We start from the raw sequence: 24,203 nt of genomic DNA, 5'->3' as shown, positions 1-24,203 counted from the left end.
AGGTTGTAGATTCGATCCCTGGCCTCGCTCAGTAGGTTAAGGATCTGGCGTTGCCATGAGCTGTGCATGGTGTAGGTTGCAGACGTGGCTTGGATCTGGCGTTGCTGTGGCTATGGTGCAGGCTGGCAGCTGTAGCTCCGATTAGACCCCTAGCCTGTGAACCTCCATATGCCGCATGGCCCTAAAAAGACAAAAGACAAAAAAAAATTAAATGTTCCTCCAGTCGCCCAATATGACTATGTCATGTCTGCCAGAACCTTGACATTGATATATTAACATTTTCCTGAGCCTCTCACAGACCCTCTGCTTCACTGTTCTCCACAACCTCCTCACTTACTCCTCCATTCACTCAGCAAATATTGGTTGAGAGCCTCCTATGTGCCAGACACTGTTCTAGGAAGTGAGTCTCTAAGAATTAGTTAAACAGGGGGGAAGAATCCCTGCCTTTAAGTACTGGACATGGAAGCAAGTTCTCCCCATCTCCCAGCAACCTCGGTCAAGAGCATGTTTTATGTCACCCCATGTTCTGTCTCCCCACTTTTCATGCCACTCTGTGGTCTCAGCTAATAAACCTTGAAGGGCCCATCTGTGTCATTCGTTTCTGCATTCCTGGCACCCAGCACAGTTCCTGGGACAAGGCAGGACTCAGGAAGCACCAGTTATTTGGGCATGACAACATGACTCCATAACATTTTCGTGAAATGCATTCACATTTCCCTCACTTTTCCCCTTTTGCTTCTCCCCATTAGGGTGGTGGTCAGCTGATTCTGAGTTTCACTGACTCATGGGCAGTGGCTGACTGGTCAAGACACAGACATATGACAAATGCTCCTGTGCTCTTGAGAGAACTCAGCCAGAGTGGGAAGAAGAGGAAATGGGGAAAGGGAGATGACCTGGAAGAAGAGGGAAGAAGAGGAATCCCCCAATCCAAAGAAAAGTCCCCCTTGGGATCTGCAGGGGCAGCAAGGTCTGCGGCCCTGGCCCTTCAGGTCTGGCATGTGCAGGTGGAGTGCAGAGAGCAGAAGTCCTCAGAGAGGAGTGGTGTACTGTGGGCGGCGGGGGCACAGACAGGGATGGGGCACCTCCCTGTGTGGACACAGGAGCATCAACCAGCATTTCTCCCCTGCCCACCCCCATGGATGTCCTGGCTCCTCCATCCCCTAGAACCCCACCACAACCTGGTGGGGGAGGGGAGGTCCCCCAGTACACAAGCACGGAGACCCCCTTCAGCCAATCCAGAGGGACACCCACCCAGAGGGCAGGAATTACAGAATTCGGTTTGGAGAGAGAAAACAAAGGGATATTCGGTATACTCTATTTCTGAGAATTAAAGGGTGGCATGTAAACTGCACCAAACTGCACCAGAATAGGAGCCTAGTCTTTTGGACATGATGGCAGTGGCAGCCTCAGCAAAATGGCGGTGGTGATGAGGACAGACTCCCAGCTGTCAGTGTGATATTTGGGGACTGCCAACTAGTGGACAGACTCCCAGCTGTCAGTGTGATATTTGGGGACTGCCAACTAGTGGTCTGGAGGGGGACTGCCTTTGAAAGTGTTCTACAGACAGCCTTATACTCTGCACTGGAAAAGAGCCAGTTTGGCAGCCAGAGGAAGGTCAGGAGGCATGAATGGGGCTCTTTGAAAGCATTTGCCCATGAAATTAAATTCTCTGATTCTCAGAAGAGCACTTAGAAAGAGGGGCATAGAGTGGGATTTTGAAGGCCTCTCACTCAGGGCCTGAGATTTTACAAAATGGAACCCTTCCTGAAGAGGAAAGGGTGATTTTATTCACTTTAACTCCAGCTCCGCCAGCTGAAGCATGAAGCCACATCTTGGCAGCTAAAACCTCTGACAGATTCTGGACAAGTTTTGGAGAAGGTGGTGGGGTGGGGGAGGGGGACCCCACCCTGCCATGGGTTCCTAAGAAACAATCATCTGCCGGACAGGCCCCCAGTCATCTGCCAAACCAGTAACTTCTAAATCCAGGAAGGGCAGGGTCCAGGTCCAGGCAAAGGTGGGTAAGTGTGCCTGTGAGGCAGTCAGCTCTGTCTGTTCAGAGATCAACAGTCATCAAAGATGACTGATAAAGCACTAGGGCCCACCTTTTCCTCAGCCTGTGGGGAGATGAGCATTTCATGGAGATGGAGCCATAGAGAGGGTCCACCGCTTGTCACATGAACCTAAGGCAGGCTGGTGACATGAAACCCAAGGTGGGCTTGAGGACCACACACCAGGAGCACAGCCCCTTCTCCACAAGATCACACAACTAAGTCTCCTCACCTTGATGTGATGATCATAAACCCCCCAACCCTGTCCTCATGTTCAACTCAGCTTTTTTTTTGTTTTTTGTTGCACCCATGGCATGCAGAACTTCCCTAGCCAGGGATCAAACTTGTGCCACAGCAGTAACCAGAGCCACAGCAGTGACAATACCAGACCCTTAACCCACTGAGCCACCAGGGAACTCCTCAACTCAGCATTTGTCCTCAATCCTTGAAACAGAGGCCCACAAATCAGAAGGGCACAGTGACATCCACCCAAATTTTGCTGCAACAGGCAGCACCATCCATCTCCAGCACACATCACCAGCCTTCAGGGAGAATGTGCAGCCTGTCCTCAAGTCATTTTCTCTCTACCCAGAAACATTTTGAAACATCATTAAGGAAAAAAAAGAAATCAACCATACAATATCACCATCCCAAATCACTGTTTTAGTAATTCGCGCTGGAAGCAATGAGGATTCTGCTTTATTTATAAAATTCTAAACTCAAAATACCAAGACAGGTGGTATTGTACTGGCTTTTTTTTTTTTTTTTTTGTCTTTTTGCCATTTTCTTGGGCCGCTCTTGTGGCATATGGAGGTTCCCAAGCTAGGGGCCCAATCGGAGCTCTAGCCACCGGCCTACACCAGAGCCACAGCAACTCGGGATCCGAGCCGAGTCTGCAACCTACACCACAGCTTATGGCAATGCCGGATCCTTAACCCACTGAGCAAGGCCAGGGATCGAACCCACAACCTCATGGTTCCTAGTCGGATTCCACTGCACCACGACGGGAACTCTTGTACTGGCTTTTAAGTGACTGTTACAAGACCTATAAAGGGTTTTGAAGAGAGGCTATGAACTTCCCAATCTCTGAGGATGCTACAATAGAGGAAACCCCTGCCTTATGGTCACAATGAGGGAAATGCTCCTCCCTTCTTCCCTGTAACACTTGTTTCAAATGCACCTGTATATTAAAGAAATCAGAGCTTCCACTATTCTCTAGGTTTAAAAATAAAATGTTTCCTCCTTGCTCACATGATTCGTTTGCTTCAGGCTATATTTCCCAAAAGCTCTACAAAAAAGATAAAGGATTAAATGAATCATTTTTAGCATAAAAAATAGTGCTTGTAAGAAGCAGCCATCATTTGGGTCCTGGAAATGTATTAACCTTATCCCCAGTTCTATTTTATTTCTTTGTTTTTTGGGGGTTTTTTTTGTCTTTTTATTTATTTATTTGCTTTTTAGGGCCTCACCCACTGCATATGGAGGTTCCCAGGCTAGGTGTCCAATTGGAGCTGTAGCCCACCAGCCTATGCCACAGCCACAGCAACGCCAGATCCGAGCTGCATCTGAGACCTACACTACAGCTCACAGCAATGCAGGATCCTTAACCCACTCAGCGAGGCCAGGGATGGAACCTGCAACCTCATGGATACTAGTCAGATTGTTTCCGCTGAGCCACAAGGGGAACTCCTCCCTACTTCTATTTTAAAATCGCTTTTTTTTTTTTTATTGCCATGACAAACATTCTGATACAAATCCGATACTTCATATGAAACAATTAACAAGGCCTAGAAATAAACCACTTTCTCCTATTTAGGGTTTTGTGCTATTTTATGGTTCATATGAAATGTAACATACACGAGGTTCTGTTTCAGGCAAAATGAAAAACAGATCGTGCAGCCCAAAGATTCAAAGCAAGTTTAAAAAATCGTTTTCCGTTAGATAAAAGTAGAAACTGGGCTTTGAGAGAGCTCTCCTGGCAAAGTCAGGTGAAGACCCACCAAACTAAAGACTCTTTATCCAGTAACAGGGATTTCAACCCATTCTTAAAGCTTGTGGGTCCCCAGAACAAGGACTTAAAGGATAGAGAACTGCAATTTGTGACTATTTTTAATCTGCAATCGCAGAGATTATAAGCAGCCACAAAAAGGAAGACAACCGTGTTGCATTCTAGATGAAAGAGCACCAGCCCTGATGAATCACAGCGCTCCACCGAGCAAGGAAGTGTCCTTCCTACGAGGTGAGCCCTGCCCTTCCCTGGCCTCAATTTCCTCCTTTCTAAAAGGGACCAGCCGGCTCCTCACGTCCTCTTCCGCCCCATTAGTGAAAAGCACCACTCAATGAGAAAAGGGGATTTTAATGGTATCTACCAAAAAAGTGGTCCGTCTTCAAATAACTCTGTGCCAGACGTTCTATATACGTTCTCTGCCTCAGAACAACCCTTCAAGAAAAGTATGCTAGTCTCTATTTAAGATGAAGAATGTGGAGATCAGGATTTGAAGGCGTCCTTTGGCAGAGCTGGGTGCGAAAGATCTGTGTCAAGAAAGGGGAGCGGGACAAGGTCCTAGGTAAAGGGGAGGAGCCTGGGCCTGGGAAGGACCCTTAGCTAAGGGGCGTGGTGTGGCGGGGCGGGGCGAACTTGCCTTGAAGTAGGCGAACTGCAGAAACTTGTAGGGCTCTCGGCGCTGGAAGTCGGCCAGTACTTCGCGGCTGGGCTGTGACTGGCGGAAGGCTGGCAGGCCCTGCTTGCAGCGTTTGAGGCAGTGTGCGCGGCGCAGCAGGCCCCCAAAGAGGCGCAGCTCCGGGTAGCGCGCGAGGCCGGCGGTGGGCTCAGGCTGCGGCGCCGCGCTGCAGTTGCGGTGGCAGAAGGCCTCGCTGTCGCGCAGCAGGCGGTGTAGCCGCAGGCTAATCTCCAGGTAGCCCACGCTCTCCGCCCAGTGCTCGCCGCTGTACTGGTCCAGCGCGTGCCGGTAGGCCGACTCGAGCGGCATCAGCTCGTCCCGCGGGAAGCTGCGGAAGCTGTAGCGCTCGTACTGAGCGCGCCCGGAGCGCAGCGCGCAGCCAGCGCACAGCAGCGCCAGCAGTGCCGCGGCCGCCCGGCGCCCCGACTCCATCGCTCCCGGCGGAAGGAAGGAAGGAAAGAAAGAAGGAGGGGAACGAAAAGGAAAGGAAGCGGGAGAACGGCACGACGCGGCGAGCCGAATGCTGGGAAGGCGTGGACGCCAGCCTCCGGCCCGCCCCGTCCGGCCGCCCCTCCCAACCCAGTCGAGGGGTCCGGGCGAAGCTGCCTGCGCGGGGAGGGTGTTCTGGGGAGGCGCGCTGCCCTTTGGTTCTTACACGGTCTAACCTGTGATCCCAGGCTCCACTGTACGCTCCTTTAAAGAGGGCTGGCTGCAACCCAGAGGCGGCCCTAATAATGGATCCTAGATCAGCCCTGCTTAGACTTTATAATCACTTATACGACTTGTGCAAACACAGATTCCTGGTCTATGCCCCCACAGTTTCTGATTAAGCAAGTCGGGGTTGGGCCTGAGGATTTGCAGTTTTAACCTGCACTTGGGTGAGGCTGATGCTTCCGGTCCACTGGCTACATTTTGATGGCAGTGCCAACGCCTTACATTTCAGTGAGAAAATCAATGCATAAATAAAATGAGGAAGTCGGAGTTTCCGTCGTGGCTCAGCAGAAAGGAATCTGACTGGAATCCATGAGGACGGAGGTTCCATCCCAGGCCTTGCTCAGCGGTTAAGGATCCGGCTTTGCCTTGACCTGTGGTGTAGATGGCAGACTTGACTCGGATCTGACGTTGCTGTGGCTGTGGCTGACGACAGCAGTTACAGTTCGAATTAAGACCCCTAGCCTGGGAAATTCCATATGCCGTGGGTGCGGCCCGAGGAAGACAAAAAAAAAAAAAAAGAGAGAGAGAGAGAGGAAATCAGTGGCTTGAATAAGCTAATCAAGTTGAAGCATATGCTTGAGAAACCTGTGTGCACCAAAAGATGTGGATGGGGAGTTCCTGTTGTGGCTCAGCGGTTAACGAACCCGACTAACATCCATGAGGATGCAGGTTCCATCCCTGACCTCGCTCAGTAGGTTAAGGATCCTGCTTTACTCTCAGCTCTGGTGTAGGTCCCAGACACAGCTTGGATCTGGCTAGAATCTGGTGTTGCGGTGGCTGTGGCATAGGCCGGTGACTACAGCTTTGATTGGACCCCTAGCCTGGGAACTTCCATATGCTGAGGGCGTGCCCTTAAAAAAAAAATGTGGATAGAATGTTAAAGCAGCATTGCTATTTTTCAAATTCTTTAAAAACTCTAAATTGCAGAAAAGTGGCTAGGATAGTAAAAACATATCCTTCATCCACATTCAAAGATAGCTAAATTATACCACATTTCCCTTTTTATTTTTTTTCCCCTGGATCATTGGAGAGTAGATTGTATATATCGGGCCACTTATCCCTTAATCTTAGTTTGTATGACCTAAGAATAAAACTTCAGATAATGATCAAATTCAGGAACAAATGATAGAAGACTAAACTACATTCCCTATTCCAGTTTTGTCAACTTTTTTTTTTCTTTTTTGGTCTTTTTGTCTTTTTAGGGCCACACCTGGGGCACATGGAGCTTCCCAGGCTAGGTAGGGGTCTAAAAGGAGTTGTAGCCGCCGGCCTGCACCACAGCTACAGCCACACTAGATCCGAGCCACGTCTGCAACCTACACCACAGCTCACGGCAATGCCGGATCCTGACGAGCTGAGCGAGGCCAGGGATCAAACCCACAACCTCATGGTTCCTAGTCAGATAGGTTTCCACTGCACCACGATGGGAACTCCAGTTTTGTCAACTTTCTAATAACGTCTTTTACAGCACATTTTTTCCCTGGAGAGGATGCCGTCCAATATCATGTATTGTCTCTAGTTTTTACTTCTGTTTAGTGTTCTGGAATCTGAACTTTTTCTTCAGCTTTTCTTGTTATGTCATTGACACCATTTAAAAATACAAACCAGTCAAAAATACACAGTTCCTGCTGTGGCATAGTGGGTTAAGTTTAGAACATTGCCACAGATCGTGAAGGTCGAAGCTGCAGCTCCAATTTAATCTCTGGCCTGGGAACATCCATATGCAGCAAAAATAAATAAATTTTTTAAAAAATATACAAACCAGGAGTTCCCATTGTGGCGCAGTGGTTAACAAATCTGACTAGGAACCATGTGGTTGTGGGTTCGATCCCTGGCCTTGCTCAGTGGGTTAAGGATCCGGCAATGTCATGAGCTATGGTGTAGATCACAGACGCGACTCAGATCCCACGTCACTGTGGCTGTGCTGTAGCCCGGCGGCTGCAGCTCCAACTTGACCCCTAGCCTGGGAACCTCCATATGCCGTGGGAGCAGCCCAAGAAACGGCAAAAAGACAAAAAAAAAGAAAAGAATAGAAAAGAAAAAGACAAAAGACAAAAATAAAAATATACGAACCAAAACAAAGATGAGACCTACTGTACACCTAGGAGAATGGGCCAAAATCCAAAATACTGACAACACGAAATGCTGACGAGGATATAGAACAACAGGAACTCTTCATTCATTGCTGGTGGGAATACAAAATGGTACAGTCACTTTGGAAGACAGTTTGGAGTTTCTTACCGAACTAAAAATACCCTGCGATACCATCCAGCAATTAGCACTCATTGGTATTTACTGAAATATGTCCACCCAAAAGCCTGCCCCAAAATGTCACAGCTTTTTACATAATTGTCCAGTTTAGATGCAAACAAGATGTCCTTCAATAGGCAAATGAGTAAATAAACTGGTACATCAAGACAGTAGGCCTTTCTGCCCCTGGATGCCGCTGAGTAAGCATCATTATATCCTCCTCCCCATTACCATCATGTCTAAGTCAGAGTCTCCCAAAGAGCCTGAACAGCTGCGGAAGCTCTTCATCGGAGGTTTGAGCTTTGAAACAACTGATGAGAGTTTGAGGAGCCATTCTGAGCAATGGGGGACATTCACAGACTGTGTGGCATGAGGAACCCAAACATCAAGCGCTCCAGAGGCTTCAGGTTTGTCACGTATGCCACTGTGGAGGAGGTGGATGCAGCCATGACTGCAAGGCCACACAAGGTGGATGGAAGAGTTGTGGAACCAAAGAGGGCCATCTCAAGAGAAGATTCTCAAAGACCTGGTGCCCACTTAACTGTGAAAAAGATTTTTGTTGGTGGCATTAAAGAAGACACTGAAGAACATCACCTAAGAGAGTATTTTGAACAGTATGGGAAAATCAGCGATTGAAATTATGACTGACCGAGGCAGTGGCAAAAAGAGAGCTTTTGCTTTTGTAACCTTTGATGACCATGGCTCTGTAGACAAGATTGTCATTCAGAAATACCACACTGTGAATGACCTCAACTGTGAAGTGAGGAAAGCCCTATCCAAGCAAGAGATGGCTAGTGCTTCATCCAGCCAAAGAGGTCGAAGTGGTTCTGGAAACTTTGGTGGTGGTCGTGGAGATGGTTTTGGTGGAAAAGACAACTTTGGTCATGGGGGAAACTTCAGTGGTCAAGGTGGCTTTGGTGGCAGTCATGGTGGTGGATATGGTATCAGTGGGGATAGCTATAATGGATTTGGTAATGACAGAAACCATTTTGGAGGTGGTGGAAGCTATAATGATTTTGGCAATTACAACAACCAATCTTCAAGTTTTGGACCCATGAAAGGAGGAAATTCTTGTTACAGAAGTTCTGGCCCCTATGGTGGTGGAGGCCAATACTTTGCCAAACCACGAAACCAAAGTGGCTATGACAGTTCCAGCAGCAGCAGTAGCTATGGCAGTGGCAGAAAGTTTTAATTATCACTGCCAGGAAACAAAGCTTAGCAGGAGAGGAGAGCCAGAGAAGTGATAGGGAAGCTACAGGTTACAACAGATTTGTGAACTCAGCCAAGCACAGTGGTGGCAAGGCCTAGCTGCTACAAAGAAGACATGTTTTAAAAAATACTCATGTGTATGGGCAAAGAAACTCGAGGACTGTATTTGTGACTAATTGTATAATAGGTTATTTTAGTTTCTGTTCTGTGGAAAGTGTAAAGCATTCCAACAAAGGGTTTAATGTAGATTTTTTTTTTTGCACCCATGCTGTTGATTGCTAAATGTAATAGTCTGATCATGATGCTGAATAAATGTGTCTTTTTTTAAATGTGCTGTGTAAAGTTAGTCTACTCTGAAGCCATTTTGGTAAACTACCCCAACAGTGTGAAGTTAGAATACCTTCAGGGTGATGCCAGGTTCCATTCAAAATTTACAACCTGCTTGGGTGGAGAAGCCCTTGTCTTCAGAAACCTTGGTGTAGCTGAACTGACAGTTAACTGTGTTGTGACCTGGAGTTCACCCTTAAAGGGCCACCCAAGCAAAGTCATGGAGGTATTTTTGGTTATTAATATGATTGTTGGCATATCCTATGCAATATATCTAAATTGAATTATGGTACCAGATAAAGTTATAGATGGGAATGAAGATTGTGTATCATCCATTATCATATGTAATCAATAAATGATTTAATAGCCAAAAAAAAAAAAAGACAGTAGAATATTACTCAGCACTAAAAAGAAAGGAGGCATCAAGCCACGGAAAGATGTGGAAGAATTTTAAATGCATTTTACTATGTGAAAGAAGCCAATACGAAAAGGCTACATACTGTATGATTCTAACTATATGACATTCTGGAAAAGGCAAAAAAAATATATGTATTATTTTGTCTTTTAAGGGTCACATCCACGGCACATGGAGGTTCCCAGGCTAGGGGTCAAATTGGAGCCGTAACTGCCGGCCTACACCACAGCCACAGCAACTCGGGATCTGAGCCATGTCTGTGACCTACACCGCAACCCATGGCAATGCCAGATCCTTAACTCACTGATCAAGGCCAGGGATGGAACCTGGGTCCTCATGGATACTAGTCAGTTTGTTTCCACTGAGCCATGATGGGAACTCCAGGAAAAGGCAAAATTTTGAACACAGTAAAAGGATCAGTGGTTGTCCGATGTAGGGGGAGAGGGATAAACAGGCACAGCACAGAGCTTGTTTAGGGCAGTAAAATTATTCTCTATGTAATACTATAATGGTGAATAAATATTATATCTATTTCAAAACCCATAGAATGTGAAACACCAAGAATGAACCCCAAATGTAAGGCATGGACAATGTAAGGCATGGTGATTGTGATGTGTCAAAAGAGCTTCACTGGTTGTAATAAATGTACCACTCTGGTGTAGGATTTTGATAGTAGGAGAGGCTGTGTGTATGTAGTCGTGGGAGGGGGGCATATGGAAAATCTCTGTACCTTTCACTCAGTCTTGCAAACCTACAACTACTCAAAAAATTAAAGCCTATGTTTAAAAGAACATAGGCCAATAATTTTATAAAAGGTCCTTCATTGGGGTTTCTCTGATATTTCCTCATGATTAGGTTCAGATTAAGCTCTTTGGGCTAGAATACCACAGAAGCAATGTTGCATTTTTCTGGGCTGTCACAGGAGAATACAGTACCTGCCCCTTTTTCCATGATGTTAATTTTGATTACCTCGTTAAGGTCAGATCCATTTTATCCACTTCATTTTTTTCTTTTGCAATCAATAAGTGGTTTTGGTATGATACAGCAGCACACTTCTTAAGAACAGAAAGCAGAAGTAACCTGTGTAAAAACAGAAGAGTGGATTTTTTTTTAGACAGAAAGCATGCACACACAGACTTATATAGCAGGGGGCAATGAAAGAGTTATGGCTACACATAACAACACAGTTCAACCTTAAAAAGGAAAAAAGAATGATTCTACTTGTTTTTTGGTTTTTGTTTTTGTTTTTGTCTTTTTGCCATTTCTTGGGCCGCTTCCACGGCATATGGAGGTTCCCGGGCTAGGGGTCCAATCAGAGCTGCATCCACCGGCCTACACCAGAGCTACAGCAACGCGGGATCCGAGCCGCGCCTGCGACCTACACCACAGCTCACGGCAACGCCGGATCGTTAACCCACTGAGCAAGGGCAGGGATCGAACCCGCAACCTCATGGTTCCTAGTCAGATTCGTCAACCACTGCTCCATGACAGGAACTCCGATTCTACCTGTATAAAAGTTTTAAAATATGCTAATGAACACAAAATATTATTTAGGAATGCAAGTAATATAATCTTAACCTCATACAAACACACAGGGTAAAACTAATGAAAAAAGAACCATAAACAAAAACTTTAGGTAGTGGTTTCCTGTGAGCTGGAAGGAAGGACATGGAATCCAAAGAGGGTCACAAGACAGGGAGAGGATCGGAGTGAGTATGGAACATTCGCTGTCTCATTTTTTATGCCATACATATATTTTATAGTTCTTTGTCATTTTAAAAACAATTTCTAAGGAAAGAAACTGCAATGGTGATACAAAGAAAATGAAAGAAGTGGATGGGATGGGGGAGGGGAGGATATTGCATGAGGAGTGGAGACCAGAAGCCAGTGGAAAGAGCTGAGCTGGAAGGAGAGTGTACCTAGTGCCCAGAGGCCTCCTGCCCAATCTGCAACCATCTTGCTTGGGGCTTGATATCCTTAGTGTATGGAGAACATGAAAACATCCAATATCCCCGGTTCTGAGATAGACACATAAAAGGGCCCATTAATAGAAAACAGTTCAATCCCACTAACAAGTATACCCTCTCTCTTTTTTTTTTTTTTTTTCCCTCACCTAGCTTCCTCCCTTGTCCTTAAAGTCAGAGCCAACCTGGTAGGGTTAATAGGGAGAGACTGACCTATGTGAACTGTGACCTCTGCTGAAATGTCATCTGGTCTGCGTCACCATTGAAGAGTTAGCCTCACCACCTTGGCCAAGCCCCTCCAGGTCCATCTATGTCACTTTCAGTCCACTCTGCTTTGACAGTGGGGTTTGAGACATCTCCAGGAGCTCCTTGGAGCCCAGGATACCTCCATGGATCACAGGCCACTGTCACCACAGAAAATGGCTCAGGAGGAGGAGCCATGAAGGCCACAAGAAATGGAGAGAAGGCTACTGTGGCCAGAGTAATAAAGACTGGGGTGAGGTGTGGGCAGCAAAGGTTAAGTGGAACTGCCTTTGAGGAGAAGGTTGAGGTGGACGGGCAGGTGGAGGTGGAAGGGATGGAGAGGGATAGTGACACTGGTAGCTGTAGAAGTTCCAATAAAGGACCACAGATAGAGAGGGAAATCTAGGGAATTTTGGGAGATAACTGTAAGTTAATAACTGCTCAAGAAAGCCATCAAAACAAGACAGGCTTGCTTGACTAGTGGAAGCTCAAGATACGCCTCAGGTGATTGGGTGGGGGATGGGGTGAGGCCTGCATTCAGGTTCAGACCAAAGGCAGGAGTTTAAGGACTGCCTTTCTGCTGAGCACTATGACAGTCCTAGTTTGACCTTATAGGGTCAAATACTCTCTTACCAGATACCAAGGAGGAGCTACTACTCAAAGAAAAAGGAAGAGGCAATCTTTTCCCACCCCGACTCCCCTTGGATTATAAAATGTAGCCCACCTAATCCTCAGGGCAGAGCCTCCTTGCCTGCCCATTTGCATCTCTCACAAGCATTCTATCTTAATAAATCTATTTCTTGCCTATCACTTTGTCTCTTGCTGAATTCCTTCTGTGCTGAGGCACAAAGAACCTGAACCTCAGTAAGTCCAGACACTGGGTGAGTTATTCTAATTTAAAAACTGTGGGTTCAAGTCATAAATGCTGTCAGTTTCAAAAGGAACAGTTGCCTCCCATGATAATGCAACACAGTTTGTAGATGGAACTACAGTCTAGTGTGGCTGACCCCTGCTTGCAGGGTTGTTCAGCTTCACAGAGCTGTTTCTACGAGCTTCAGCAGTGTCTAGCGTATCCTCTCTAAAGGAACCTACATCCTCTAAGTGACTTTGGGGGCAATTCTCTTTCACATCATGAATTTATTCATTCTTTCAACACACTGCTCAGCGTCTACCTTATACCAGGTCCTGCCCTTGGCGATGGAATGCAAAGACGAATGAGACATACACTCTTGATTGCAAGGAACTTCCAGTTGAGTAGAGATAAGAGGTTTTTTTATTGTTATTGTTCCATTAACCTATGTGAACTGTTGTGTGCCAGGCACTGTATTAGAGAAAGAATATCTACTCTTTACTTAAGGAACTCAAAGTCTGGAGAAGACAGGTAAGTAAACCTTCAATTACCGCCATCAGAGCTAGAACAGAAACATGCACAGAGCATTTCATGGGCCCCCAAGGGGGCTGAGTAACCATCTCAGTAGGTTCAGGTTGCTATAAACAAATGCCATAGATTGAGTAGTTTATAAACAAATTTATTTCTCATAGTTCTGGAAGCTGAGAAGCCCAAGATCAAGGTGCTGGCAGTTGTGGTGTCAGTGAGAAACTACTCTCTGGTTCATGGATGGCTGACTTCTCACTGTGTCCTCACAGGGTGGAAGGGATAAGGGTGCTCTCTGGAGTCTCTTATAAGGGCACTAATCCCACTCATGAAGGCCCCGCCCTCATGACCTAATGACCCCAAAGACCTCACCTCCATAGACCTTCCCTGTGGGAATTAGGTTTCAACATATGAATGGGAGGCGGGGCACAAATGTTCAGTTTATAGCAGTAATCTCGTTGGAAAGTTTCTGGCAAGAGGCCATGCTTGAACTCCTTTAAAGGGTCTGAAAAAAATGAATAGAAGTTTGCAGGAGGCAAAAATGGAAAAGCAAGAAGATTCTCCGCAGAAGAACAACACTGACAAATGAGAAGACAGGTGATGGGACCAGAAGTTAAAAAAAACAGTATAAGAGACCTCCAATGTAATCCCATAAGAAAGATGAGGACATGACTCAAGGAACAGAACATCAAGAGCCATAACACAGAGAAAGATAAATGTCGTAAGTTAGACATAAGTAGAGCGCTGTGGAATTTCTGGAAGGAAAGAACTCCTTCAGCTCGTGCAAGCACTGACTGTTTCATTAGGAAAGAGGTGTTAAATCTGGGGTTTGAATTGGGAATGAGTTGCGACCTATGGTCTGAAAAGCAAAATCTAAGAGAACAGTCCCAAACTCAAGAAAGCTCAAGAAACGTGTCCCGGAAATGGTAAACTGCAGAGCAATTTCTTCATGTTGAACAAATAATTATCTCGTCCTAGGCTAGAAAACAGAGCCTGTCTTCCTTCTCTTGCCTTCACTCTCTGGCAAAAGCATCTGCTTCCATGATCTCCCAGCTGCTTCTTTGCAGGGATGTTTTTTTCCCCTTCATGTTTGATCTAGGCCTGTTATTTCTTCTTCACTTGGGCCCTCAGATTTAGCCCCCTCTGTCTTCTCTAGCTGAGTTGAAAGGTACAACTAGCAGTTCCCTTGTGGCACAGTGGGTTAAGGATCCTGTGTTGTCACTGCTGTGGCTTTGATTCTAGCTGTGGCTTGGGTTCCTGGCCTGGGAACTTCCTCATGCTGCAGGCATGGCCAAAAAAAAAAGAAAAAGAAAGTGACAACCAGGTATGGCCAAAGGGCTTTTTGTTCTGACAATCACCATGTTAGCCCATCAGAGCTTTCATTTTAATTAAAAATTTTAATTAATTTATTTATTTGTCTTGTTAGGGCTATACCCATGGCATATGGGAGATCTCAGGCTAGGGGTGGAATGGGAGCTGTAGCTGCTGGCCACAGCCACAGCAACACAGCCACAGCCACAGCAACACCAGATCTGAGCCGAGTCTGCAACCTACACCACAGCTCATGGCAACACCTGATCCTTAATCCACTGAGGAAGACCAGGGATTGAATCTGTGTCCTTATGGATGCTAGTTAGGTTTGTTAATCCGCTGAGCCACAATGGAACGCCAGTGCTAAATGCAGTATGTGATGCTGAAAAAGATCCTGGACATTTTTTTCCTTTTTTTTTTTGGTTGTTTTTATGAGGACATTATTGGGACAAGTGAAATCTTTGAATAAAGCCTTTAGATTAGATAATAGTATTCTATCAATGTTAATTTCCTGTTTGTTTGTTTTTTAAATCATTGTATTCTGTTTATTTAAAGCTTGCCCTCGGAGTTCCTGTCGTGGCGCAGTGGTTAATGAATCCGACTAGGAACCATGAGGTTGCGGGTTCGATCCCTGCCCTTGCTCAGTGGGTTAAGGATCTGGCATTGCCACAAGGGCAGCCTGGGTCACACATGTGGCTTGGATATGCTGTTGCTGTGGCTGTGGTCTAGGCCAGCAGCTACAGCTTCGATTTGACCCCTGGTCTGGGAACATCCATATGCCACAGGTGTGGCCCCAGAAAGAAAGAAAAAAATAAATTAAAAAATTATTTTAAGGAGTTCCCGTTGTGGCTTAGTAGTTAACAAATCCGACTAGGAACCATGAGGTTGCGGGTTCGATCCCTGCCCTTGCTCAGTGGGTTAAGGATCTGGCATTGCCGTGAGCTGTGATGTAGGTTGCAGACTCGGCTCGGATCCCGCGTTGCTGTGGCTCTGGTGTAGGCGGGTGGCTACAGTGGACAAAAGTGTCCTTACATGTATGACAGTCATGAGGGATAGACCAGTCCTGGGACACAGCTGCTAACTTTTATTAGGATTGTGGGGAAACTGTTGGCTGATAATTTCACAATTTTATCTTTTTTATTGTTTCATAACCACAACCACCAGTTGGTCACAAGACTTTTTTTTTTTTTTTTTGGTCTTTTTGCCTTTTCTAGAGCCACAACCACGGCATATGGAGGTTCCCAGGCTAGGGGTCTAATCAGAGCTGTAGCCACCGGCCTACGCCAGAGCCACAGCAACGCCAGATCCAAGCTGCGTCTGCGACCTACACCACAGCTCATGGCAATGCCAGATCCTTAAACCACTGAGCAAGGGCAGGGATTGAACCCACATCCTCATGGTTCCTAGTCAGGCTTGTTAACCATTGCGTCATGACGGGAACTCCTGGTCACACAATTTAACCCCAGGACACAGGTCTCGGGACTTTCCAGGTCAGAAAACTTAAAGATCAGGAAAAGTATGAGAAATTGCTGCACAGTAGAACTGTCTGCATCTAAATGCAGGAGACGTTTTAAAAAATATATACTTTATTTTTTGGGAGTTCCTGTCGTGGCTCAGTGGAAACGAATCTGATGAGCATTCGTGAGGACCCAGGTTTGATCCTTGGCCTCACTCAGTGGGTTAAGGATCCGGGGTTGCTGTGAGCTGTGGTATAGGTCACAGACACAGCTTGGATCCTGTGATGCTGTGGCTGTGGTTTAGACTAGCGGCTACAGCTCGGATTGGACCCCTAGCCTGGGAACCTCCATGTGCCTCGGGTGCAGGTGCAGGCCTAAAAAGACAAGTGTGTGTGTGTGTGTGTGTGTGTATACACTTTGTTTTTATTTTTTATGGTCACACCCCCAACACATGGAAGTTCCCGTGGGCAAGGGATCAAACCTGAGCCTCCATAGTGACCTGAGGTGCTGCAGTTGGATTTTTAACCCACTGTGCCATGGTGGGAAGTCTTTTTTTTTTTTTTTTTTTGTCTTTTTAGGGCTGCACCTGCTGCATATGGAAGTTCCCATGCTAGGGGTTGAATCAGCTGTAGCTGCCAGCCTGCACCACAGCCACAGCAACCCCAGGTCTGAGCCGCATCTGTGGCCTGCACCACAGCTCACAGCAACGCTGGATCCTTAACCTACTGAGCAAGGCCAGGGATCAAACCCGTGTCCTCATGGATATTAGTTGGGTTTGTTACCAGTGAGCCACAATGGAAACTCCCCTATTTTTTTTTTAATAACTTTTATTTTTGGCCGCACATGCAACATGTGGAAGTTCCCAGGCCAGGGACTGAACCTGCACCACAGCAGTGACAATGCCAGATCCCTAACCCAGTGAGCCACCAGGGAACTCTGGGTTAAACAGCTTCTTATTTTGATATAAGAATTACTGTATGCCCTTTTATCTAATTCACCAATTTTTTTGTGTGTGTGTCTTTTTAGGGCTGGACCCGTGGCATATGGAGGTTCCCAGGCTACGGGTCAAATTGGAGTTGTAGCCACTGGCCTTCCCTACAGCCAGCAACGCCAGACCCAAGCTGCATCTGGGAACTACACCACAGCTCACGGCAATGCCGGATCCTTAATCCACGGAGCGAGGTCAGGGATCAAACCCTTGTCCTCAGAGATACTACTTGGGTCCATTACTACTGAGCCACAACAGGAACTCTTAAAGGATCACTTTGTTTCTGTGGTTATTAGTGCTCTTTTCCACCTTTGAAGGACTGAGCCAGTTGTACAAATTTTATAAATAAATTACTAGAAAAAGGAAATAAAAATAGATTAAAAACTTCACATCTTTTTTTTCACTATTAGATTTAACAGACAAACTTTCTCAAATTGCTACAAGTTTCTAATACGTACTCTGAATTTCTGTTCTTATCTCGCGCCTACTGGCCCCTGGGGCACACTTAGAGCATCACTGGTCTGTACCAGAGCATGCACCATATTCAGAGTGTATGTGGACATCTTTCTCACTAGAGATGAGTCCCTATGGGGTGACAGCCTTCTCAAGGTCATTTCATATTCCCCACAACCTGGAGCAGGAGGTTTACATTATAGCACACACTCTATATGCACACTTGGATAGGAACTATAAATAAAGCATACACAGAAGCATGGCCTTGTAAAAATAATTCAAGCTCTAATAAACCACAATGGAAAAGAGTACGTATAGAACTGAGTCACTGTGCTGTATACCAGAAACTAACACAACATCATAAATAAACTATACTTTATTTATGTTTGTCTTTTTGTCTGTTTTAGGGCCACACCCAAAGCATATGGAGGTTCCCAGGCTAGGGGTTGAATTGGAGCTATTGCTGCTGGCCTATGCAGCCACAGCAATGCATCTTCAACCTGCACTACAGCTCACAGCAACACCGGATCCTTAACCCACTGAGTGAGGCCAGGGAGCAAACCTACATCCCTGTGGATTCTAGTCAGATTTGTTTCCACTTAGCCCAGGTGGGAACCCCCCAAAATAAATTTTTTATTATAATTGAAGGCAATGTGACTTTAGAGGTGCCATCACTTTCTAGCTCTGTGGCTATTGGCAAGTCATATAGCTTAGTTTTCTCATCTGTGAAATGCAGATAATAACATGCACCTAGATTATGAGGCATTATTACTCACTGCAGGCAAAGCATCTAGCACAAAACAACAATGGTTAGTTATTACTGCTAGTTCAATTATAGTATGAAGCCAGGCATTAAATCTCAGAAACAAACAAACTACAATCTATGCTCTCTGGGCAAGCTTCTACTGTAAAGGGCCTAACATTATATTTTAGGTTTTGTGGGCATAAGGTCTCTGTTTCAACCACCACCCGTCATCATAATGTCAAAGCAGCCACATGCGGTGTGGAGAGGATTAGGGAGGGGCCGTGTTCTGCTACAAGGACACTGTATTTTGTTTATTCATGGACAGTGACATTTGAATCATATCATTTTCAAATGTCACAAAACATCATTCTCCTTTTGACTTTTTTCCCAACTGTTTAAGAATGTAAAAATGACTTTTTTTTTTAAATGAATTCCTAATTGGCAGGTCATGCAAATCGTAGCCGGGCTGGATTTGGGCTGCTGGCTTTAGTCTGCCAACCCCTGTGCCAAAATCCTTTTCTGCCTCAACTCAGTTAAAAATGCCTGCTGTGTATTATTACCTTGGATCTATAGGTTTGGAAAGATGGTGGGAAAAACTGGATCTGCTATGTACTAAGAATCTTTTTATTTTGTTTTGTTTTGTTTGGGCCCCACCTGTGGCATGTGGAAACTCCCAGGCTGGGGACAATGTTGGATGCCTAACTAGCTGAGCCATGAGGTAACTCCAAGAATCTTTAAAACAAACAAACTTCATTTTGCAGTAATTTGGTCTTAGGAAAAAATTGAAAAAATAGTACAAAGAATTCCACGACTGATTCCCCAAAGGTCAACATTTTACCACATTTGCTTTATTGTTCTGTGTGTATGTATGTATACACATTTTTTTTTCTGAATGATTTGGGAACCAGTAGCAAAGATAATGCCCTTTCCTTTCCCCCAAACAAGGACATTCTCTTATATAACCACAATGAAAATTATCAAAATCTATAAATTAATACCAAACTATTACTTAATCTTTAGAACTTGTACCCTAATCAAAATCAAGGAATTAACCTACAGGCCTAATTAACATCCTGTATGTGGGAGTTTCCGTCGTGGCTCAGTGGTTAACAAACCTGACTAAGATCCGTGAGGATGTGGATTTGATCCCTGGCCTCACTCAGTGGGTTAAGGATCCAGCGTTGCCATGAGCTGTGGTGTAGGTCGCAGACGAGGCTTGGATCCCGTGTTGCTGTGGCTGTGGTGTAGGCCAATGGCTACAGCTCCGATTAGACCCCTAGCCTGGGAACTTCCATATGCCGTGGGTGCGGCCCTAAAATGACAAAAGGCAAAAGACAAAAAAAAAAAATTCTTATATGTGCCAAATGTCCTACAGTCATCACCCTTGCTAACTTCCCCAATGACCCAATAAGTTCCATATCATTATCCCTATTTTACCAGTGAAGGAACTAGTGCTCAGAGAGGTTAAGTAACTTGCCTACAGTCATTCAGACATTAAGCAGTAGAGTTCGAATTCCAACTTGGGTGTGCCTGCCCCCAGGCTTGCTGAGTGTGGAAAGGACTTCCACAGGACAAGGAGAGGGACTCTGCATTTCAGGCATGAAAAGAACCTGAGAAAGGAAAGCCAGTTTCTCAGTCTCCAGAGGAAATGCCCAGTGGGAAAGGAGAAAGGAATGAGCAAATGGAATTTTAGCTCTTTTGTTACACAATATAAAAAGTTCTTTTTGTTTGTTTGATTTTCCTTTTTGGCCGCCCCTTGGTATATGGAGTTCCCAGGCCAGGGATCAGATCCGAGATGTGTTTAATCTGAAATTAAACACATAATTTAATCATATGTTTTTATTTTTCAAAACTAAGTTAACTAAAAGTTGCGCCCTAAGCCACAGGTTCCCTGTCATCCCTAACTCACTGTGCCAGGCTGGGGATTGAATCTGCATCTCAGCATTCCTAAGACACAGCCAATCCCGCTGCAAAACAGTGGGAACTCCTAAAAGGTTTTTTTGAACATAGCTATGGTTTGTTTTTTTTAAACTTATTAAAAGTAAAAAATGACTTCTAAACTTATTTTAAAAACAGAGAAAGCGACACAAAACAAATAAATGATGAAATGAGTTATATTATGGTGAATACCCTTGTAACTACCCTCTAGTTCAAGAAACAAAACTTTGTTGGCCTCTCCCAATCTCAGGCCCTTATCTCACAAGTAACAACAATTCTCGACTTCTATAATTATCACTTCCACTGTTTAAGAATCAAACTTAGTTTTTTAAAGAGTCAGAAGTTGTCAATAATACCATTTAAGAAAAAATTATTCTTACACTTGCTAAAATGGTATCATTTCCTACAGGGGTCACCTCTACTGCCATGGATAGGAAGGAATGGGTCTCCATTCTAAGTACAGCTAAGACAGCTGGGGATTTATATCCAGCAAAAGGAGGGCTTAGTAGATGGAAAATTATTAAGAGGAGATCTCAAGGGATTCTTGCTAAAGGTAGGTCCAAGGAAGGTGGGGTAGGGATGAGAAATTTGATCAGATATCAAGAATTGGGAGACTGTCCCTAAATTGACTTAACAAGATTCTTTGCTAAGACTGGACAATGCAGGCCGGGCATGGATAGGACAGACACAGAAGGCCAAGGTCCAGATCAAGTTTAATCTAGAAGAATCTCTAGTCAGAGGGTCCTAATTAAAGTTTAGTCAAGGCGTCTGTAAAGAGACAGCATAATTTAATCGTATATTTTTATTTTTCAAAACTAAGTTAACTCAAAGTTGAAAATATTTAAAACGAGTCAGTTTTGTGGAATGTCACTTATATCCCAATAAAGCTGGGAAAAATATACATAAAGCTATTTCCCTAAAGGCTCCTTCCTCTGAAATTCAATTTTGGTGAAATGTGAGACTCCTGCAGTGGTGGGAAGAAAGGGAGGATTTTCAGAGAGTTCAAACAACCAGGTAGGAAAAGACAACTTCAGACTCAGATCTGGTGGTATCCAGCGGCCCTGGACAAGCTAACTCACACGGAAGAGCCTTCATTTTCCCAAATGTAAAAAAGAGATAACGCTGGCCTTACTGGAAGGCTCAAGTGCAGAAAGGGGGAGAGGTGTTGCTACTCCCCCAAGACCCAAAGATGAAATAAAAATTCTGCAGACTCTGGTGCTTGGAGGGTTGGCATTTGCAAAGATTTTGCCAACTCTAAATTTATCAGTAACCTAAAACAGTGGTTCTCAAACTTGAGCGTGCAGCCAAATAACATGGAGGGTTTGTAGTATCACAGGTTTCTGGACACTACTCCTAGGAGTTTCCTGGGCAAGGACCTGTTATTTCCATTATCAACATGTACCAGATACACGCTTGGTCCAGGAACCTTATTTTGTGGGCCCCTGCTTTAGTTTTCCGGACAGGTCTGTATGTGGGGCCGGGAGTCGATCTAGTCCACTTAGGTTTATTTTGCCTCAGTTTCTCCCTTCTGCCCCGTCAAGGGAGCCTGGGAGCAAGGAGCCTTTGGTCAAAGTCCAACTCCCAAGCGCTGACAGCGAGGCCTCCAGAGTTCGCGAAAGGCCCCTCCCTCCGGCAGAGGCCAGATAACACTTTCCTAGAGTCACGCGGCTTGCGCCTCCAGGGTTTAGGGCTCGGCGGCAGGTAGGCGGGGCGCCGGGCGGAGCCGGCGCGGGGCGGGGCCAGGCCTCGGGTCCTCAAACGCCGGCGCCGAGCGGCTGTCCCGGCGCTGACTGCGGACCCGGGAGGCCTGGAGGCCGGAGGGTGGATATGCCGGGGGTCGTTCACATCCTTTCCCTGCTGCTGGTGCCGCTGATGCTGGGCTCTGGGGGTGGCTTGAAAGTAAGTCCACAGGCACCCCCCCCGCGCGGGAATGATGGACTGGGGACAGGCTGGCGGGGACTGGGTTGGGGCTGGGGCCGCTCGGGGTCCCAGTGAGCCGGGGGTCCTGGGGCGCACCCGGGCTCCGGAAACCGGAGGAGCTCAGGCAGTGGGCCGGCCCTCCCGTCAGAGGCGGGCGGGGCGCGCGTCCTTCCCGGTGGCTTTGTCGCTCGCGTATTCCCGCCCTCGCCGCCTCCTTCATTGGGACCCACTTACCCTACCAATGCACGGAGAGGCTGAGATGAGGTGCTTTCCAACTTTGAGGTCTTGGCGAGAGGTGGGGGTGGATTCCAAGTAGCGCGCGTCTTGACAGGCGCCTCGGGCTCTGGCTTGGCTCGCTCTCCCTTGCAGTTTGTGCTCTGCGGAGCGCTCCGGAAGGAGAAAATCGGGTCAGGAGAGGCCCCCGCAATGGGAACGTTGGGTTAATTTCCTTCTAGGTGGTCTCTTTATCTCGCGTCCTTCTCGCCGATTCCCGCCGCCTACGTTTTTGTCCCGGATTTTCCAAACCTTCAGAGTTTGGCGCTGGGCAAGAGGCAGGCAGCGTTGCTTGAGGGAGATCTGGCCGGGCGAGGTGTGTGTATGTGTGTGTGTTGCGGGGGGAGGGGGATGTGTGCACGGTTGGAGGAGGACAGCCTCGGTCCACCCGGCAGAGCTAAGGCAGGAGCCACGGGACATCCGAATCGCTCCTGGGGAGGTCAGCGTCACGACCGCGGAAAGGTGGGGGGATTGGGGGAGGAGAGAGCGAGGAATTAAAACGGGCACCTGTCCCTCTACACCTTCAGAGAACCAACTTTGGTTCTCCAGAGTTCAGGTAGGCTGAGTCTGGGGCTTGTTTTTAAGTAGAAGCTAGTGAACTTCGGGCCCACTGTGACACCCTTTAATAAAAGGCTTTTGGTAAAGTTTCTGGAGCAGAAAAAAACAAAAAAAAAAACGCAACTACATTTATCTAAAATCGAGGTTGAAAATCTTAAGTATTTGTAAAAGAACTGCCGAAAATGTTTTTATTTTGGATTCTTCTTGGGAAAAGGGTCACCTCAAATGAACAGCCGCTGCCCCAGTCTGTGACTCCCCTACCCTACGCTGGCGTGGGAACTAGCTCCCTCTGAGAACCACATAAGAACTGTTCAAGGGCACGGTGGCAGAGAAAGATGGATGAGGGAAAACAGGTCATTAACTGATATCTAAGAGAATTGCGAGAGAGGAGGGATGAGGATTCATGGGGGAGGAGCTAGGGGACCGGGCAGCCCCCTGGGTCCTAGTTGCACCCCCCCCCCCCAATTATGCAGCATCATTCAGCAAGGGCTGCCTTAGGACTGCCAGGCCCAAGGCCCAAACTGGGAGGCTGGCTTCATCTTAGGAATTCCTTTTTTTGTTTGTTTTTTGTTGTTGTTTTGTTTTTGACTTGTAACATGATGGTTCTTTTTATTATTACTTGAAAAAATTTTTACAGTATAGTGGATTTACAATATTCTGTCAATTTCTGCTATACAGCAAATACCCCAGGAATTCTTAGGTCAGGTGTCCCTCCTGTGCCTAGAGCTGAAAAAGAGACCAGCAGACTAGCTTTCCATGATTTCCTAGAACAGCAGTTCCCAAACCTTAACTGTCCTAGAAGTTAGAATATTTGAAAATATTAAGAAATAGGAGTTCCCGTCGTGGCGCAGTGGTTAACGAACCCAACTAGGAACCATGAGGTTGCAGGTTCGATCCCTGGCCTCACTCAGTGGGTTAAGGATCCGACGTTGCCATGAGCTGTGGTATAGGTGGCAGATGTGGCTCGGATCCCGCGTTGCTGTGGCTGTGGTGTAGGCTGGCGGCTACAGCTCCGATTAGACCCCTAGCCTGGGAACCTCTGTGTGCCTCAGGAGTGGCCCTAGAAAAAGGCAAAAAGACCAAAAAGAAAAAAAAAAGAAAGAAAAAAAGAAATTCATTATATGTTGATAGTCTTAATGTATTTTTTTTTAAATAACAATATTTCTCACCAAATTTTGGGATGAAGAGTAACACTGTTTTCCATTTTTCCATATCTCTTTCATGTCTGTCTTAATAGATGACAGTTGGATTTTCATGGCTACTTCTCCATTTTTTGCCATATCACATGTCATGTAGCCCCTGGAAAACTCCACTGTACACTAAGGAGAAAATGG

General features: G+C 46.1%; 2 protein-coding genes, 1 long non-coding RNA gene and 1 pseudogene across 4 annotated transcripts in view; 2 read left to right on the top strand and 2 right to left on the bottom strand.

Moving 5' to 3' along the window:
• CRTAP (cartilage associated protein) overlaps nt 1-5,703 on the bottom strand; it is a 42,341-nt gene extending 36,638 nt beyond the window's left edge. Inside the window, exon 1 of the mRNA XM_047769546.1 lies at nt 4,691-5,703. Coding sequence (XP_047625502.1) covers nt 4,691-5,161 — 471 coding nt within the window. The 5' untranslated portion in view covers nt 5,162-5,703. The remainder of the gene's footprint in view (nt 1-4,690) is intronic.
• Nucleotides 5,704-5,782: 79 nt separating this feature from the next.
• On the bottom strand, nt 5,783-22,956 carry LOC125121303 (uncharacterized). 2 transcript variants are annotated; one of them, XR_007133433.1, is made up of 4 exons: nt 22,273-22,956; nt 10,614-10,724; nt 7,517-7,628; nt 5,783-5,814 (listed from the first exon to the last, which is right to left on the bottom strand). It is a non-coding gene; the product is annotated as an uncharacterized LOC125121303 (long non-coding RNA). The 2 variants fall into 2 exon arrangements; XR_007133430.1 differs by lacking the exon at nt 5,783-5,814 and having other exon boundaries at nt 7,485-7,628; nt 22,273-22,954.
• Nucleotides 7,912-9,001, top strand: LOC125121291 (heterogeneous nuclear ribonucleoprotein A1-like; annotated as a pseudogene).
• GLB1 (galactosidase beta 1) overlaps nt 21,847-24,203 on the top strand; it is a 102,408-nt gene continuing 100,051 nt past the window's right edge. The window contains exon 1 of the mRNA XM_047769533.1: nt 21,847-22,017. Coding sequence (XP_047625489.1) covers nt 21,946-22,017 — 72 coding nt within the window. The 5' untranslated portion in view covers nt 21,847-21,945. The remainder of the gene's footprint in view (nt 22,018-24,203) is intronic.

Source organism: Phacochoerus africanus, chromosome 1 (assembly GCF_016906955.1).
Source record: "Phacochoerus africanus isolate WHEZ1 chromosome 1, ROS_Pafr_v1, whole genome shotgun sequence".
NCBI classification, from domain to species: Eukaryota; Metazoa; Chordata; class Mammalia; order Artiodactyla; family Suidae; genus Phacochoerus; species Phacochoerus africanus.
The sequence above is the reverse complement of the archived record's forward strand: the minus strand, read 5'-3'. Positions and strand labels throughout refer to the sequence as shown.